General features: G+C 32.4%; 1 protein-coding gene across 1 annotated transcript in view; it reads left to right on the forward strand.

Moving 5' to 3' along the window:
* The window catches only part of LOC112691823 (head-specific guanylate cyclase), a 421,762-nt gene extending 407,922 nt beyond the window's left edge, over window positions 1-13,840 (forward strand). The window contains exons 12-14 of the mRNA XM_025566227.1: window positions 2,237-2,380; window positions 5,413-5,567; window positions 12,035-13,840. Coding sequence (XP_025422012.1) covers window positions 2,237-2,380; window positions 5,413-5,567; window positions 12,035-12,233 — 498 coding nt within the window. The 3' untranslated portion in view covers window positions 12,234-13,840. The remainder of the gene's footprint in view (window positions 1-2,236; window positions 2,381-5,412; window positions 5,568-12,034) is intronic.
* Window positions 13,841-19,900: the final 6,060 nt, after the last annotated feature.

Raw genomic sequence — 19,900 nt, forward strand, 5'->3', positions numbered from 1 at the left:
AAAAAAAAATTATAAGCTATCAATTATATTTATTATATATAATCAATAATAAATATAATATATTTAATCTAATAAAAAACCATGTATTGTTAATCATTGTGCATATAATAGGTATTAATTTCGTTTTCTATATTTAATATATATATATATATATATATATATATTTTAAGAAAGGAATATTCACTGAAAAAAAAAATAGGTTAACGTTAGGATACGTATTTCTATAAAATTATCTAATAAAATATCGCAAAACAACTGATTTATAATTTGTTTCATAAAATTAATTTTTTTATTGCTTAACTTTGAATTTATTTATATATATATATATTTTTTTTTTTTTGTAAGGGGGAAAGGCAGAAAAATTATTTTGTCCCAGGGCGGGTATATATTAAGTGCGCCACTGGCAATAGAAGTGACACCAAACAATCGACCGAAACTTGAACAATTGAAAACAATATGTTCGTCAAAAACGTCTGCGCTCTGATGAACGACCACACGAAGCAAAAATCTTGACGAAACGAAGGAAAAAAATAATAATGTTTTCGCCGCCCTAACCGCACAAACACTACACGTGTGCACAACTCAAAGCTCCTGTTTTTGTAGATTTCGGAGAGGATATACTTTTATTATATATCAAACACTCTTAACGGTAAACATTAACTTTTCAGAAATATTTCGATGAATCGTTGTACTACGTTTTACGTTCATTTGAATTTACTAATCTTTACCTGTTATGTATAAATATTATACGACATGCGGATTTAACCACTTCGGTATTTCGTTCTGTACCAATAAAATGTCATGCAAGTACGTTAGTATATATGTGCACATTTTACGGTCAAGATAAACATCACGCGAATACCTTAAAGTAATTTTTTTGAGCTTCGCTACGTTGATAATGTACGTTTAATTGTGGTTTTCTATACTTTACATAATCGTTATTTTTGACTCGTATAAACGCGTGTTTAGCATAACTTTTATCACGTCACTCAGAAATGCATGTAATTATTATTGTTATTATTATGGTACTTAAATTCTAAAAGTTGTTTAAAACCCGACAGAAATGTTGGAAACGTTTTCGAATTCATTTTCTTACGCAGCACCATATTTAATCGTGTTGTGCACGAAATAGAAGCATAATAATAAACATTAATAATGCATACGATTATGAACGATGTATAACATCCAAACGTACGTACTCGTTTTGATTTAAAACTCAAATATTATTGTAATTATCGACGAGAGTGATAATTGAACAACGAATCTCTCACCAAATTTTTTATTTAATAGTATAAAATTTATACCTAACTACTCTTTTTATTATTGATTATATATTAAATCCGTATATAATAATAAAAGTTACATAGATTACGAAAATCAGACCGTTAAAATATTACATAATAAGCAAGAATAATTTTCCACGACCGTCGTACAAAACGACATTACGCTGTAATATTATTATAGCTTAATGCATCGTGTAGCGCGTTTAAAACTTAAAATAGAAATTACAAAATGCATAATGTACACACTACTTATATAAAAAAGAAAATAAAAAACAGCATAAAACGAACTTGTAAGATAGAAAAAAACCGTCTACTAAAGTTAACGTTGAACGGGCCACGGTGGCGTATATGTGCACTGCATGAATAATACAGAATAACCCATGAAGGTACACCCATAGCGATATTTCCGGAGACAACATTAAGATAATCGAATTCTGTTCTTTTACACAAGATACAGGTGTAAGGACTACAAATATTCGTATTTAAACACATTTTTAAACAAACATGTTATTTTGTGAGGGTTAAAAGATACTCGTTTCATAGAGTTTATTTCACGGAGAATAACATGTTGACGTTTCAATTTTTTACCGTCAATAACTTTTGAAAAACGATTTCTAATTACAAAAAAAAAAATTATACAATACCGTGATAAACATTTAGGGATTCGACATTGGCTAGTCTCGTTTCAAAAACGTTATTAAGGTACATCGGTCAATGCACTCGGTGTATTTATCACGGGGGCACCGTGCACGCATAATATCGTACACAAGTACATAGGTTTTCACGAAAACCGAAAAGAAACAAAAAAAATAAAAAAAAAACAAAAACGTGTACGACACTGTAGCGCAACACGGCCGTCTACCGTTTTCGCTAACCGCGTCGAGAAACTCAATATTCGCGTTCGCGCCCCTTCGACAATAATCTTTCGCTCATCGCCACTCGTTTGCTTCCAGGTGGAGACGATCGGTGACGCCTACTGCGTTGCGTCGGGCCTGCACAAGTACAGTTCCATACACGCGCAGCAAATCGCATGGATGGCGTTGAAGATGATCGAAACGTGCAAAACGCATCACACGCATGACGGGCAGCCGATCAGAGTAAACAATTTTGTTATATTATTATTTTTTTTTCTTTCTATTTGCACGCCGTCAATAATATTATTTGTTGGATTTTCGTTTCACATCGCAGCGGCGCACGTGAGAAAAACCCGTTGCGTAACATGCGCGAGTACGTCCGTTATTACACCGTGTTATTATCCGTTTCGCAAAATTGACAACGTTTACGTCGGTTTCTCCGTTTCGCATGATCGGATAACATTTTACGATACGGACACCTTTGACCAGGGATTCTCGAACATTTTTTTTTTAACGGCACATTTTAATCAAATAAATAAATAATAATGAACATACATAATTTCATATTTATGTATAATTTATTAAATAATACAAATTTAATAAGATATTTGAGACTATTCGAGGCGAAAGAGTTCAAACAGCAATACACAAATTAGGTTCAATATTTTTCAAACGACTTCTGCTACTAATTTTTATATTGTTCAGAGCAGAAAACGCCTGTTCACATTCTACAAAGAAGTATTGTTTAATGTTTCGCTATTTGGATATCCAAACAAATTCCGTCGTCTATGGTTTAGGTATCCATTTCGTGAAATGTTATCCTTATCGCGTAATTATATGAAGTAGAGAGATCGTGGAGAGATCACGAAAAGGATAATTACGTGATATGGATACGACATATACGGCAAGTAATATATTATGATGGAGATGAGGATCGGGCCCTCGTCATTCCATGGGACGCCCGATTTCGAATAATCATAAAAAGGGTGCTAGATGAGGTAAACGCTTGTGGTGAAAATTAATTATCAACGTCCCATTCCAAGCTTGATGATGGAGAAGAGAATTCTTGAAGACATGCGTTCAATTTAAAACGATTAAAATCACTGTAACGGATCTACCAGAAACGTCAGTGATATAATTGTAGTGATAACACGAGTGTTTACCGACGTCCCGTGTAAATATGTTATCATGTTAAACTGTTGAATATTTAACCTAGAGCTTTTCATTAAGGTTTAAATGTTAATCACTCAATAAAAGCTCGTATATTTAGTTCTATAATAAAACCTAAACCATGATGATCGGAATAAAAATAATCGTTCGCAAATGTTTGCCAAAATTATCCGTTTGAGCCGATGATATCCAAACCCTGTATGGAACTTATAACTCTCTCAAATTCGTACGGTTCAAGTATTATTCAATTCATTTTCGTAACGGTATCCCATTCCTCTTGGTATACTTAAAATGATTCTCTCGAAAACTATCAAAAATATAAAATCTAAACCGATTGGAAGGAAAACTTAATTGAAATTGCCACCGCGTATGAACTTTTCAGCTTTCAGATACATCATAGATTTGCCATTTTCGCTTTGAATAACTTCTGTCGATGCGTCAACGTCAAAATATATATTGAAGCACGTGTCTTTTCCTTATTGATTGTTTAATATTTCTGTAGAGTCGTTTTCCCCCGCTGTATATTTGTGCACTTTTAAAATTAACATTCGACTGATGCACAGAGCACAGGGTCTAGATACTACTAAACCCTGCGCATACATGGATCCAAGGATCAGGGTGAATGTACCATGAACGAGCCGTGTAGCGCGTAAACGGTGTGGACTTGACGACGGTAAAACGCGTACGGAATCCACGAGATAGCACTGTCGTACGCGATTCATCGTTTTCGATAGTGTGCTCGTTTTGTAATCATAAAATGCACGGAGATCTACTTACTCGTCTAGAATGTCCGGATGTTCCAAATAAAATGCTTTATCATGAATAGAAAAGCACAGCAATAATGGACTGATAATTTGTTTAAATCATATACTTCAATTTATAGAATTATTATTTTTACATTAAATTAATATAACCTACGTAGGTATTATATAAATCATACGATACAAATCGATGGAAATTTGAACGAATTTTGAATTTGAAAATTAGTTGTGATCTAAAAATATCGTTTCGTTATCTCTCCTAGTTTACTACACAGCAACCATATACTGCCCTGAAAATAAAAATTAAAGCCAAAGTATATGAAATGTACTAATTACATTCGTATGTTGTTAAAACATAATTTTAATTGAAAAAAAATCTTAAATAACCCGGAACTAATGATAATGATTTAACACTATTACGATGTACTTTAAGATTTGTTATTCGTGTTTCCGAGCAGGAAAACCAATGGAAAGAAGCGAGAAAAAAGAAAACCAGTACGAGGCCTTAAATCTTGTTAAAAAAAAATGTGTTCGTTCTTAGATTGAATTGTTAAGTACAATAAGGGAAGCGGATTTATATGTTTTATTATTTAATATGTAGGAAATTACGCACCAAATTTTTTCCTATTTAATTATTCCCGCACAGTTTTAAAAACTATTTGAATACTACCGATACTTTTAATAGAAACCGTCTCCGTATTGGTATTTCACGCTGCGAATCCGTTTTTATTTCTATTTTCCACTAGAGATCTTACTGTTAAACAACAGGCGGGTCTTTGACGCGATGCATTTCCTTCTAATTTCCGCGATGTGAACTATCGGAGCATATGCTCGGGTATACAGCATCGGTATTATGTAGCTCTAAATAGTGGACCGATCCTTTGATGTATTCGAAGGGTCAAAACGTCATTTGTTTTTCGGACGAAGTGTTAAGATTACGACGGTACTGCAACAATTATCGTACCCACGCAATATGGTACCGTAGATGACTATGCACGTCCCAAATGCAGCAGCGTGTACTGCAACGACGTTGTGTGCTTGTTTAGATTCTCTCGCTCATAGAAAACGTTTCGCCACGTTATTGTTTTCGTATAATATTTTTATATATCAGCAAACATTTTATTCTCGATCGGCACGCGCAATATGTCATGGCAATATACATGGTGTTCCGTCAGCATGAAAATAACGCTGTGTTCCGTAACCCAAAGCATTATTACGGGGAAAGGGCGAACGGGGTAGTCGCCCCCTCCCCATATAACCTTTTTTTATTCGATTTTTTGTTATTTATCAATAATATCGTACCAGGAAAATCGCCATCTCATACTCGTCTTCGTCTATGTTTAGATGAGAATCGGATTGCACACTGGATCGATATTAGCTGGCGTGGTCGGCGTGAAAATGCCGAGATACTGCCTATTCGGCCATAACGTGACGATCGCCAACAAGTTCGAGTCCGGTAGTGAACCGCTGCGGATAAATGTCAGTCCTACTACTCACCAGTAAGTATAGAAACACATAAAACATACTTACATATAATGCATATTTATTTTCATACAACGACACTGGTATTTTTTACATTACGTACCACTTTCCTAATGATACTGCGTTAAACTTTTATTAGTTATCCCCCCCCCCAAAAAAAAAAAAAAATTAATAAAAAATAAAATATCAACTGCACTACTCAACTTTTTCGATTCGACTTGCAATCCGTTTGATCACCACAACGAAATGGAGAGGGCATGTTCTACGCACATTTTAAATTTCCCTTTTTCGCGACGAATTAGTAAAACTAATTTCTCTATCAATCTAACTTTGCTATCAACAATCATTTTTTTCCCCCATCGGACTTTTTAATTCATAGAGCGTACTGTTAGATAAGCGTTGACATAATACTAATATGGTTGATTCAATTTCGTGCCTATCTCAGCTCACCCGCTTATACTCTTATGTGTCATTTCCAAATCGAAACAAATTACTGTTTCGGTTGATGGACATGTTAAGATGTTCCATGTACAGTGATTTAAGGAGAGTATTAAGAGCGCTTTTCCCGGGTCTTTGAAAATTGTAAAAAATAATTGATTTATAAAATGTACAAAAATCGAGTGGATATTAAATCAAAAGAATCATGAACATTTTTAAATATAATACGAAAATATTTGTAATATTTTTTCATAACATATAAATGTCATAAATAATAATAATAATATTTAGTCATTAATTACTAGGTTGGGTTGAAAAAACTATTTTTGTATTTCAAAATCACATTAGTGTAGAAAAGTTGCCTTTTGATATCCTAAAAGAGGGAAAAATAATTAAAAAATCTAAATTTGTTTCTTCGGTTTGCATATAGGGTTTAAAGTTTGAACAAAAAAAAGTAAAAATCTGAAAAATTTGGCAATTTCATTAAATTAATATTTTTTAAATATTTAGTCTTAAAGAGATTCTTAGTATAAAGTTATACCAGATTTTGAGTTTAATTTTCCATGTCACACTCTAGTCGTAGGAAGAATCGTAAATCTGATTACGGAGTCATCTAAAAAAGTGTATAGAAAAAAAAACTATGACAGTTTTATAAGGGAAACGTTACTTTCTAGAACAGCAATGCTTTTATTCAATTGCATAAAAGAACTTATAACAAAACCAAAACTTTCAGACGATGCTTAAAAAATAAATACAGATATTTGTACTGTTATTTAATTACCAATACATTTTAAAAATATTAATTTCATAATTTTTTTGAAGTTGTCGAATTTCTTAGTTTTTTTACCTAAGACTGTTTTTTTAAACTTTAAACCCGATACGTCAACTGAAGAAATAAATTTAGATGTTTTTTATTCAATTTTCCTCATCTAGGATATTAAACTGCAACATTTCCGCACCATTATGATTTTGAAACAAAAAAAAAAAACATTTTTTCCCACCCAACCTATAGTCACTATAGCATACAATTCTTGAGTAGTTTATTTTTCTATGTTTCTAAGAATATTTGATATTTGAAGATATGGTATTTCCACAAAAAAATAATAATAATAATAATAAATATATTAATAAATCTTGACCATTTTCTTCCGATAAGGAATTATGAATAAAAAAAGTTAGGTAATAGCTATGTGTGATAATCTGTATAATCATAAGAACCATTTTAATGATCAATGATAACTACATAACAACATACACAACGTATGTACGTATCTTAATTAGGTTTAATCAAGCCAGTAACGTCACGATGTTATCGAATGTTATTTTCATTTAATACGTAATACGGTACACAGCACTAAAAAACTGGTACCAGTTATATATGCATTTTAATGTTTGCAGGAAAATTTACTTCATTATTTAAAAGTTAGGAAAAAAAATAGAATCCAACCTATTTTTATGGAGGATGAAAATGGTCAGCAAAGGATAACGGTATCTCATTTTTGGGGGAAAATGGACTCGCCCGAACATGGGCCTCAGATTATTGTTTAAACAGGCCCTTCAAAAGTGTAAATCCGGTCCTGTCTATGTACCTTATATTTATGTGTTTTGTGTACCGGTATACCAAGTTACCACAATAGTATTATTACCACCATGTCGTCAATGCATAATGGTGTGGTTCGTAGTGAGTTCGTTATTATAGTGTACGGAAAGTATAATTAAACGAAAAAAATCAAAGGATCTCGACTGTATTATACACTCTATCTGACTCAAAGGATTTTTCTATTAATATTTCGAATAATATTTTACGAAACGTTTACCGAACCATTTACACGTAGTGAACATTGGCATAATAATGCATTGCAAATTAAATTAATAAAACCCGTAGCGATTAATACATACAAATACACACTCACAGACACTCAGAAAATAGTATTACCGAAAATGAATTAGATTGTTCATTGTTCTTTAACTAATCATGTGGTGCTTACTTAAAAATAATCCTGTAATAAAAAGTACAGTGTTTAAATATAGGCTTTCATTGAGATTTAGTGTGTTTTGAGTTCAGATAATAAAATGCATTGGAACTGGTAATTTAACGAAAACGAAATAAAAAATTTAACTCATCAAAATGACATCAAAAGGACCAGTGAAAACATTTGCAACGTTTAAAACTTATGTGTTATTGTCCCAGTAAATTTTAAATAGGTTAGTGTCGAACGAACGAACAACTGGGAAAATCTCGAAAGGCGGCTTTTTACAAAACAACATTGCCTGCAAAATATAAGCTTCATATTACATTTTGACCTTCAGTGATTTATGTTCTTGTACATTGATTTCAATTGCCTAAGTGCATAAACATGTATGTAGGAGTTGTGTTAGTATTGTCGTCGTACAGTTCACGATTACTCAAAATTGAATCAGCTTGCTAATATGAAAACTGTCAGATTTCCGTATATTTTTAATTTATTTTATAACTATAAAGACATCGATTAATTATTATACACTTTTACCGCGTTTTAGTAGTATTAAAATAAATACAAATATATCTACTCCGCATATTTTACGATTAAAGCTAAATACCTACCTACGCACACATCAGTTGTTAAAATATTGTAGACCTATGAAAACCGAAATTTTCGAGGAAAAAAAAACGTTTAGGGTCGATTTTTATTCTTTGCTTAAAAGTTTTCCCAACCCTAATGTTTTTTTATAGCGTAGTAAGTTCTTTTCGTATTTTCGGACGGCACGCTTTCATCTTACGTACTGTGGTCCGTTAGAAATGTCTTACACGTGCCACGAGTCACCTACGAATTTAACGTATTTTATTCGTTTTATTATTATCGTCCGCCTCTCATCTAGCGAGTCCCGTGCGGGACCAAAGACGAGCGCGCGCGGACCACTATTTCGTTTGAAAACGTAATCGCACGTACATGCGCACGCGCGCAGGTATATACATATGCATGTTCTCGTTATTATTTACATAATATCGCGTTCTCTTTGAATAAATCACGCGCGACCGTACGCACGTATGATATACATACGGACGAAGCCTCTCGAGACGTTTTCAGCACTTCCTCGAACACTGGCAGCGGATCGTTAAAATGACTTATACATACGATTACGCGCAGTACGAGCGACGACTGCCGTTGGCGAATCTCACATCAGATGCATACACTCGTAATTTTATGCACGTTTTATCGTCATCAGGAACAGGTGTCCTACGCGGTACGCTAAACGCCCCGTGAGGCAGCATAAATTCTCGTGCGCATTATAATATCGTCTAGCGTTTCGTCTCTCTCCTCGCCTCGATTGACGTTCCGTCGCGATCTCCTAGGAGCAACGGTGATCGCGCCGACCACGTCTCGCGCGTACATCAATCTGCCAGGCCCGACAATGTATACATTATAGTGATTTTTTCGGGGAACAGCTATAACACGAGCCCTAACAATATAACAACAATATGTGTATTAAATTATAAAGCGTCTACATACGGTTTCACGGGTTGGGTTTTCGTTCCCCTCGTGTAAATCTTAAGGATTTACTCGGACTACACACACACCCGTGAACTCGTTACACACACCGTTCTACCTGATACCGTACGACTGCGAGATGTTTGCAAAACGTTTTTTTTTTTTTTTGTAATAAATCGAACCGTTTCACTTGAATACGGCGAAAACTGAAATAAAAACCAATCCTTAAAAATAATATCGTCTCCAGCAGTATTTCAATGTGAATATATATGTACAAACACACATATATTTATGTCTGTAAATAGCCATTTCCATTGCTCTTCAGTAGGTTGATCTGCAAATCGTAAAAAAAAATATATATAATAAAAAAATCTCACCCGTACACATCGGATGTGCACTTTTTTTTAGTTTCCCATTTTTCAACACGATATATCCTTTTACCACCTCGGGTCATATATTAGATGCTCCCAGATATTTTGTATACGCTGTCTGTTTTTCTCCCTCCTCCCACCACTGCTCCCGTATTACTCGCCCGGTTTGTATAGGGCTGGGTATATGCGTTTGGATCGGCTACACTCCGATAAATTTTTCTTGAAGTCAGCGATACATATATGTTATTATGATACGCATTCGTTGACCAACTCAAACATATCTCATACGATAAGTGTACGAATGATCGATGTCCAAGAGACACGTCTTATTATTTCGCAATCCGAGATGGCTCGTGACGTTTATCCGTAGTCGTTACCTACCCGTAGTCGACACCATACGTATTAATATTGCGGTTGTCCCTAGTTTTTCCATGGGATAAGAATATTAATATTACGATGTGCGTGTACGCGAAACCGAGAATTCACATCACCAACTACACTTCTATAATGTTCTTAACATTGCACGAGTATTGATAGGTATATAATCAAACGTTTTTTTTTACATGATTAAATATGCACAAAGGCTTAGCGAAAGCTTTCCGTACGTTTATTCGTGTTGTACATATGGCTACCACAGAAGTTATTCTCAAATTATGTGGACCGCGATCCGAAGTCGAGTTGCGACAAGTCGTAGGAAAACGTTGAAAATTAAATTGTAACGTTGGAAATATTCGATAAAACTGAAATCCATAATATTTTTCGAATTACAAGAAATATTTGGACGGTCGCCTGTTAAAAAATACGTAAAACGAACGTTTTTCACACCATGATAGATGTGGTGTATATTGCGGCTAATAAATTATTCATTTTCCGAGGGATTGAACGAGAAAACAAACTTTACCGCGCTTTTGGTTGCGGAATAGGACTTATATTAATATTTGTTTTTGTTCATATACAAAATACTATATCACATTGGAATATTATTTGTTCAACTGAATCACAGACCATTACGACTTGAAAACTCAAATGAAATAAAATTAACCTCACCGGTTACGTACATTACACGATTACAAATCTATCGTACGAGCAAATACGTGAGTATATCGTAATGGCACTACGATTTATAACACAATGCAGTACATCTGTCGGACATTTATTCTGACGCAAAAACTTTAAGCATTAAATGTTTTTCTCGGTCGCCGCTACGCATTTGAAGTGTAATCACATTGTATAATAAAAACAGCAAATTAGGATTTTTTTTATATCTTTTGTGGTCGTAATGCTCTGCCGCATGTAAAAAAGCTTTTCTTGTATTTGAAACAAACCGCAATGGTTGAGACACTTTTCAATGATCATAATAATACGATTCCCAGAAAATAATGAAAAAATATTGTAATTTAAACTATACTGTGGTGCATGTTTATTTTCTGAAATTTGTAAATAATATTAAGATAATTTCGGTTCAAACGAAAATAAGATAATACACGCACCATAATTAAATAATGTTCGAACTCCGCACAACTCACCTGTATCGCAATAGATTTGAAATTAAATTTTAAAAACCATTAAGAACGATGCAACTTTGTTTGTTTTTTTTTTTATTATATCACAAAAAATTGTTGATTATACGAGTACACTGTTTTTGTCGAAACTTATCACCTGCTCTTCCGGAATCATAATTTTCAATACAACATGTTCTTTTGAACACGCAGCGTATAGTATTCCGACAAAGTATGCTATTTAGGATTTTTTTTTTATTGATGGTCAGTTGCGTGCGCCAAAAGAATTTGGTATGGGGGAGAGGGTGTGTCATACACAAAAATGTATTATTTTCAATCTTTATTCTTTATTATTATACAAAAACAAATTCAAATAAGCGGAAATCTATCCTTCTGGCTTTTACAATAAATTCATCAATTATTTATTTTGATAACGAAATATCTCGATACATGTTCATTAACGCCAATCCATTTAACCGCGACTGCCCCATCCTATTTTTTAAATAATACGTTTTTAAACATTAAAGCCGAAAAAAAAAGCCCACGGGGAGGGTATATCCCCATCATCTCCCTCCTGCGCACTCCACTGATGATATTAACTTTAGATCTTTAAATGAAATGCTGATAAAATATTGTACAAACATAGTATGTAAAATATATATGCATGTATTTCTTCGAAAATTACGTATTTTATTTGTTCCGGCAGGCTATTGACGAAAAACTCTTCGGGATTCTCGTTCGAGGAGAGAAGCCGGTCGTGCCTGCCCGTCGGATTCCCCGAGCACATACCGGGCACGTGCCACTTCCTGCTGTCGTACGTGCATCCCGATATGTCGACCGACGGCGAACATGACTTGGACGCTCACATCGCCGCCGGCCTGCGACAGCTCACCATGGACAGTTGAACAACGACCGCCGCCTCGTAAACGTACATTACGGAAGACTTCATCGTCGTCGCGTTTTATTATTGTTCTTTTTTTTTTTAACATTTTTTTTTTTCTCGTACTCCCGTAGCAGCGTACACAATACCACCCCGTCCCAATATTGCGTAGAACGCAAAAGAAAATAAAAAGAAAATATTACCAACGATTATATCGTAATTACAGTGTAAATAATAATATTACGTTAGTGTTCCCGCACACTTACTCCCACCCCGTCACGCCCAAAGCGCGGGCACAGCCGATTTTAAAGCACTATAGTAAAAACACTTTTGTATTCGTACGTAAAATAATTACGGACGACGGGCAAACCATCTCGAGATCATAGGATTGCAATTTCTTACAGACAGAGAATCGTCTTTGTTGCGTCTGTGTACAACAAGAGAATAAATTGTTTTATCGCGACGAATAGAAAAAGAAAAAAAACGTCATTCACAATCTCCAATAACAGCCACTTTTTTTCTATTCGAGTACGTAAACGGCCGATCTAACAGTCCGTCGATTCTTTTGTCCCCATTGTTTCCACTACGTCTCATGTAATGAAATGTATTAGTAGCGAGTCAACGACGTTTCGAAACGTTCCTTTTAATTGAATAAAATGTCCGATCACCAACGTTTCAGGATCAGGATCAAAACGTCACGAATACAATATTATCCTTACAGAATATGAATAGGCAAAAACCGTGACACCGTGTAGCTCGTGTGGTCACTTAATTATGGTCTCCGTTTGATTTATTCGTTTGATCACTTAGAAATTAATAAAAAAAAAACTAGCATAAAAAAAAAAAAAAAAACTTTTCGGAGATTTTGTAAAACTCTTATGCGTATAAAAATACTGTGTTGCATATATCGGAACATGGTTCGGTAAAAATATCTCTCCGGAAGTGAAATGTTTAATGTAAGGAACGTAAAACGAGTGTGTAATTAGAGTAGATTTACTTGCGCTTCTGGTAAAGGAGAAAATCAGTAATTGACAAAGCCTACTGTCCTAACGTCAAATGTCAATTTGTATTTATCCAACAATACGTTCGAAAGAACTAAAACTGACATTTCAAACACAACGATTACACTCCCTCTTAATTTTAATTTTTTTTTTTTTTTTGTAATCGGAAGTGTGAACCCACACTTATTCTAAAATATTTAAATCATTTTTAGATATTGGTCTCGTAGTGAATAGTTGGTGGAAATAACTAATTCGCAAAATCAAAAATCAATCATTGTTTAAATTATTTATGCGATTTGGATAGATTTACAGTAGATTATTAGAATGTGTACATGGATAGATGTACAAGAGTTATCGTATCAAATTAATCAAAGTCACTTTTTTATAAATATATCTCCTAAAGTAGAATATTACAACGCTTCATCTTTTCATTTACAATTTCTCTTCTCGTTTTCCTTTATAGTTTTTCGTAAAATCTTCCTGTACGGCGTAGAAAATAATAATGAAAAAAATTATCTTCTGAATAAAAAACTAATGTGATCAATAATATTTCGTAACGAGTTTTGTGTTCCTAGTGTTTAATGTTTCTATAATAATAATTTATAATTGTTTTAACGTGAATGTTGTAGCTGATTACAAATAATGTTTCGTTAAGAATGTATATTACAATAACAATAATTAAAATAATATCTTAATCAATACATTGCTAACACATTATATTGTTAACTTAGACGTAATATTAAATATAAGTCTATATACATAACACATCTTTATATGTATATGCATATACATACCTATGTATATATATATACATATATTATATTTTAAATGTTCGCTTTTGTCAAACAAACAACAACTATTGCGCTATACTTAACTAAAATATTATTACTAATAATTGTTCATTTTTTTCTTTGTATATTGGTGTGAGAAATCTGAAAAATATGTTTATACGTCTACGATTTCGACTGTCATGCCAAGACGCGGATGTACACGTATTGTCAATTATATCGATTGCTTTTATAAACACACACACACACATACACGATATATATATAAATACTCACAGCAGAACTACCAAAACTCTTCGTCATAGTTGTTTGAAAAATAAATATTATATTCTATACAATATAATACAAGATTATTTCGGTTTCTTCATGCAATACACAAACACATATATGTTTATAACGATTCGAGTTGTTTTGCCAAATAAATATAAAAGATTTATGTCTCATCAAATAAATGATAATTTTTGAAGAAAAACAAAGTGGTTCATTAAATAAAGTGCTACCACCAAAAGAGTGGTGAAAATTATCGATACTAGATATTATTTGAATCTCAGAAGTTTTGGGAATACTGATTAAAAAAAAAAATCTAGTAAATTCCAATTTTCAAAATTATTTAAAACTATGTTACTAGAGCGCGCAATGTTTGCCATTCCAGATATACTTTTAGCCGTGATGATTACTACCATTCAGGGACTAAAATTATGTGCGAAATTTTAAGTGTATTGTGGTTCTATTCTCTGTATTATGGCATTTGTTTTTAATTTTACGGTTTTTTTTTATTAAATTATCTAACATATTTTTAAAACTCCAAGATATATCATCGGCAAAATCTAGAATACCAACTATTTTAACAGTGTTACTCATTACTGTTAACGTTTGAAAGGGAAATATGACAAAATCCTTAAGTGTGCAGTACGAAAAAATGATATATTTTAGCCTATGCTACCATTGATTGTAGAATAAACTACAATTAATATATATTATTCTATAATCAATGCTACTTCCATGAAATTGTGATAACAATTTTTTTTAACAACTTTTTAACACGGGCGTATCATTTTGCTGTACATAGATAAATTAAATTCCATTATTGACTTATCTCAATAGAAAAAATGCAAAAAATACTTATAACTAGGATTCAAAAGTTATAGGAATTAAAAAAGGCAAATTATGCATGCAAATATGCACGAAAAAATTATAAAAAAATGTATAAAAAAGTGTGAAATATGCAAAAAAAATATTCATTTATTTATTAATAGTTAGTTAGTAAATTCTAAAAGCCTATAATTAAAAAATTGTATTATTGAAAACTAAAATATGGCCCATAGCCGGTTAGCATTTGAGATTTGATTGAACTGAAAAAATATTTAAACTAATATATTTTCATTATTTATGAAATACGAAATAAATATATATTGTATAATATATGTTAAGTTGTTGCATTGAACCACCAATATTTTCGTTAGATTCGTAGTAGACAATAAAAATTAACAATAAATAACCATGAAAAATGATATTGAGTTGTATATCATGCACGTTTTAGTTTTAGTTTTAGTTTTTAACGTTGTAACGTTATTTAAAATAAGTTGGTTAGGAATGAAAAAAAATTAATGTTTTTAGAAAATATTAAATATGCATACAAATATGCAAAAATTAATGAAAAATCAACGAAATATTCACTTTTTCTCTAAAATTAACGAAGTATACAAAATATTCATTTTTAATTTTCAATTTTTAAACTCAACGTTGTATAGCTCGGATTTTTAGCTGGGTCTGCTATAAATCTAGAGCATATACCATAGAACAATATGCAACTCCTATAACTTCCAAACCCTACTTATAACTCATAAGTCCGTGCGTTCGACCTTTTTATATATTTGCCTAAATCTAACACGAGCAAAAAATCTAAAAAGAAATAGTCATAAGTCACCTTCACTGTAGTATTACATTAATTCAAGTACATTTTCACTTTTTTGGGTTTAGAATTTATTGGTTGAATATTTTAGTAAATTATATTATTCGGATTCTGAATGAAAAATTTCGAATTGGTCAGATAGAAAAAAAAAATTGCGTAAAAGTAACGCGATGTAATTTGCAAAAATGGAACGTAGCGTAAAAAAATCAATAAAAACTAACTAATGTTATTGACAAATAATAGCGTACAATTTGTTTAATGTTTCACTGCGATCTGTAAGATTGTTTTCGGCACCGATCGCCGTAGTGGGCATTGCGTTTTCGATTCTCGTACACCAATCACATTTCATATTTCTTCTAACCACTTGTAGATCCCAGCAAATTTCGCGTCAAAATGGGTTCTCGACACTGTAATATTAGTCACCACAACGCGTGGTTACCGTTTGTGCTTTACACATTTTATTTTTTTCCAGATTTAATTGAAAATAATTACACTTCTTTCCGACCCGTTCGGATCATTCGTCTCTGTACGAAAACAAATCTTTCGCGGAGCTTTGTCGATCACCGAATGACTACAGCGTTATTGCGACGATCGTGTTTCACCGGAGCGTATAAAACTCACATTTTACGAGGCTATACAGATCAAACGCGCATAATATTATACGTTAAAACGGATGCATACGAACTAAATCCCAATATAAACTTTTACGACGAATTGAGTCCCGGGTTGTTTTGGAGTGTATACCAATTGGATCCGTGACATTTTAGGAACAATACTAAATGAGTCCGTTTTTTAATACTAATTGAGTCCCATCGAATTTTTAAAAAAAAAAAACATTTTCCTTCCCATTTTTACAGATTAAAAAATGCTATATGTATGAATGAAAAGGTTTTTTTTTTTAATATTTTATAATCTCATATTTTAGGGGTACAACATATTATGAATAATTTGTGTATAATTAAATAAATATAAGTAATAACATAAATTATACACGAAATATACAATATATATATATTATATTATTAAAAAATTGTATATGATAAAACAACATTTTTTATATTGTTAAAAATGTATAGGATAAACATTATGTATAATCAAATCTAGTTATTGTATTTAATATGAACGTCTCTATATCTATACGTATATTCAGGCGCATCCAGACGGAGCAGCATAAGTGTGACAATAATAATAATAATAATACATAATTTGTGTCTAGACTCCAGACGGTCGATTTTATATTTTACTCGAAATAATCTTTGAACTCGATTTGTATACTATTAGTTAGTATATTATTTGAACCACTAATTGCAGAAAAGGAACATGTTTACTTTTTGATGAAATTTAGTTTTTTACGGATCTGCCTTAAATACATATTTTGTGTAAAAAACGGAACTAATCCATTAATAACATTCAGAAAAGTGAGTATTAAGATAATTTACTCATTTTTAAATCTATCTCTTTTCTAAGTCTTGCCTAGATAGATTTATGTGTCTCCTGTAAAAAAAGGTTTTGTGAACATGTCCGCTTTCTGCAATAAGTGATTTATTTCTTTCCCGTTCAGGTATAGAGATTCGATAAGTATACAACGGTTAAAGGAGTCTCGTATGCGGGTGATTTTCAGGATAGTGTTTTGTGTTTTTTTCAGAGGCAAAAACTGTAAAAAAATTCGATGTGTACTGTAGTAAGGACACGTTTTTACGGTAAATATCTCGACAATTTCTTGGTAAAAAAATTATTTTCTTTCTTCTGAAATACATGGTACCCAGAAGCTTATGTGTAGTATTACATTTCGCCCGTATTGTTTTTGGCGAACGAACCGTGACAAATACGAACCTTTGGCTATACATTATTTTCTCAGCAATAGTCGTGCAGTTTTTTTTTTTTTTTTTAATTTAATTTTTTATTCTTTTTTCGAGCAAATGTAAACCGGGCCCACGATTACCTTTTTTTTTTGTTGTAAATTCAGCACCAACAATTTTAGGTAATAAAGTAGGTGGATTGTAAACTCGGGCCGGAAATTTCAAGTAATAAAAAAAGTTGGTTGTAATCTCGGCTCAATAATATTTACAGGTGAAATAAAATAGCGATGTATAAACCACAAATGAATAGCTTTTTTAAAAACGTTAGGAATAAATAATGATATTACTCAGAAAAATGATGATCATCTACATGAACCTATCAGGGACTAAGTACTACAACGACAATGTGTACCACCATGGCCAAATGCAAAGGAACTGAGGATATCTGGAGTAGGCAAAATAAAATTTTTTGTAGTGCAGTACACAATATACCTGACGCGCAAGATCTACAAGTAAGTGATATTCAGTATGTTAAAAAGAATATATACAACGCCTCCTCGTGGTGTCCTTTAGGTAATTCTAAATGATTCTCAAAAATATTATAAGAAAATTATACAAATGCACATTTTATCCGGGTCTAGTTTACACCTAAATTATTTTTACCTGAAAAAACCCCAGGCTGAGTTTACACTTAAATTATTTTTACCTGAAAAAACATGGGTCGAGTTTACTATAGATCTTTTGAAAACTTTTTTTCCTCGGGCTGAGATTACAATCGCCCCTTTTTTCACCGGAACAACGTCCTCTGGTATTTTTACATCGAATTTACATGGTAAAGATTACTTACTACTTTTATGAATTGCCAATCAGGATTTTTTTATCGCCATGTCCTTAATAATTTTTTTGACGATATTTTTTATTATTTTACGATAGAATTGATTTCAACAGCAATCGTTTGACAGTGGTGGCACTAAACACACACGTGCGGATATCATGTTATCGCTCATACGAGTGATATTAGTAGTATACTACAGTTGAACTTGGTTAACTCGAAGTTGAAAGGACCGAAGTAAAAGTATGAGTTACACAAGAATTCAAGTTATCCAAGAATTCGAGTTATCAAAAAAAAAAAAATATGTTAAAACAGTACTGTACGAGTATATTAATTCCTGTGTTTATTATAAATAAAATATGTAATGTGCCATAAAAATTAGTTACTATGTATTTATATGTATATATGTATATATAATTTTAAAAAGGTAGGTAATGTATATACATATAAACAAAAATGAGGTTAAAAAATGATTTATAAAAGGTATTTATTTTTGTTTGAGTTTTGCTGTTGATTGCAGCGTTTGTAGTGAATCGTTCTATTTTATTCAAAGCTTCGAAAAGTTCATCACTGACCTCTCCTTTGTTTTCAATAAATATTCATTAATACGCATCCGTGCTTGTATATTCGTGAGAATGGGGGTTCGATACATTCTTGTTCCTCTTCTTCATCCGATGATTGAGTACATCTTACAGTTAATTGTATAATGTCTGAATCTAATAAATGTCCGCATACTTCCAAGTCGTTATCCATGTTGATGTAGTCATCAATATTAATATTTACACTTTACCTCACATCGTCTCATACATTTATTGTAATCGTTTGTTGAATTTCTTCATCACCGACATTTTCTGAATTTCCGCTTAAAAAACCAGCTTTACGGAAACAGTTTGCAATGGTTTCTGATGTTACTTGTTCCTAGGCATTTTTGGACATTCGATTTGCTTGTAAAATATCAATTTTATCACCATCCTGTAGCAAGTTCTGTACTAGTAGAGTACGGTAATGGTGCTTGACATTTTTAATAATTCCTTGGTCCATTGGCTGAACCACAGATGTCATATTGGGAGGAAAAAACAAAACTTCAAGATTTCCCATTGTAGGAATGTAGTTATGCGCAGTGCAATTGTCAATAAACAATATCACTTTTCTGTTTTGTTTACAAAATATTTTATCAATTTTCAGTAGCTAATTTTAAAAAAATTCGCCTGTCATCCAAGCTTTTTTATTCGCTTAATATTCAACTGGTTTCGATTTTACATTTTTAAAGCTCCTAGGATTTGATGATTTTCCTATCATCAACAATGGCAATTTTTCTGATCTGTCCATGTTAGCTTCGACTAACAGTGTTACGCGTTCT

Source organism: Sipha flava, unplaced genomic scaffold (genome assembly GCF_003268045.1).
Source record: "Sipha flava isolate LNK unplaced genomic scaffold, YSA_version1 67_pilon_pilon, whole genome shotgun sequence".
NCBI lineage: Eukaryota > Metazoa > Arthropoda > Insecta > Hemiptera > Aphididae > Sipha > Sipha flava.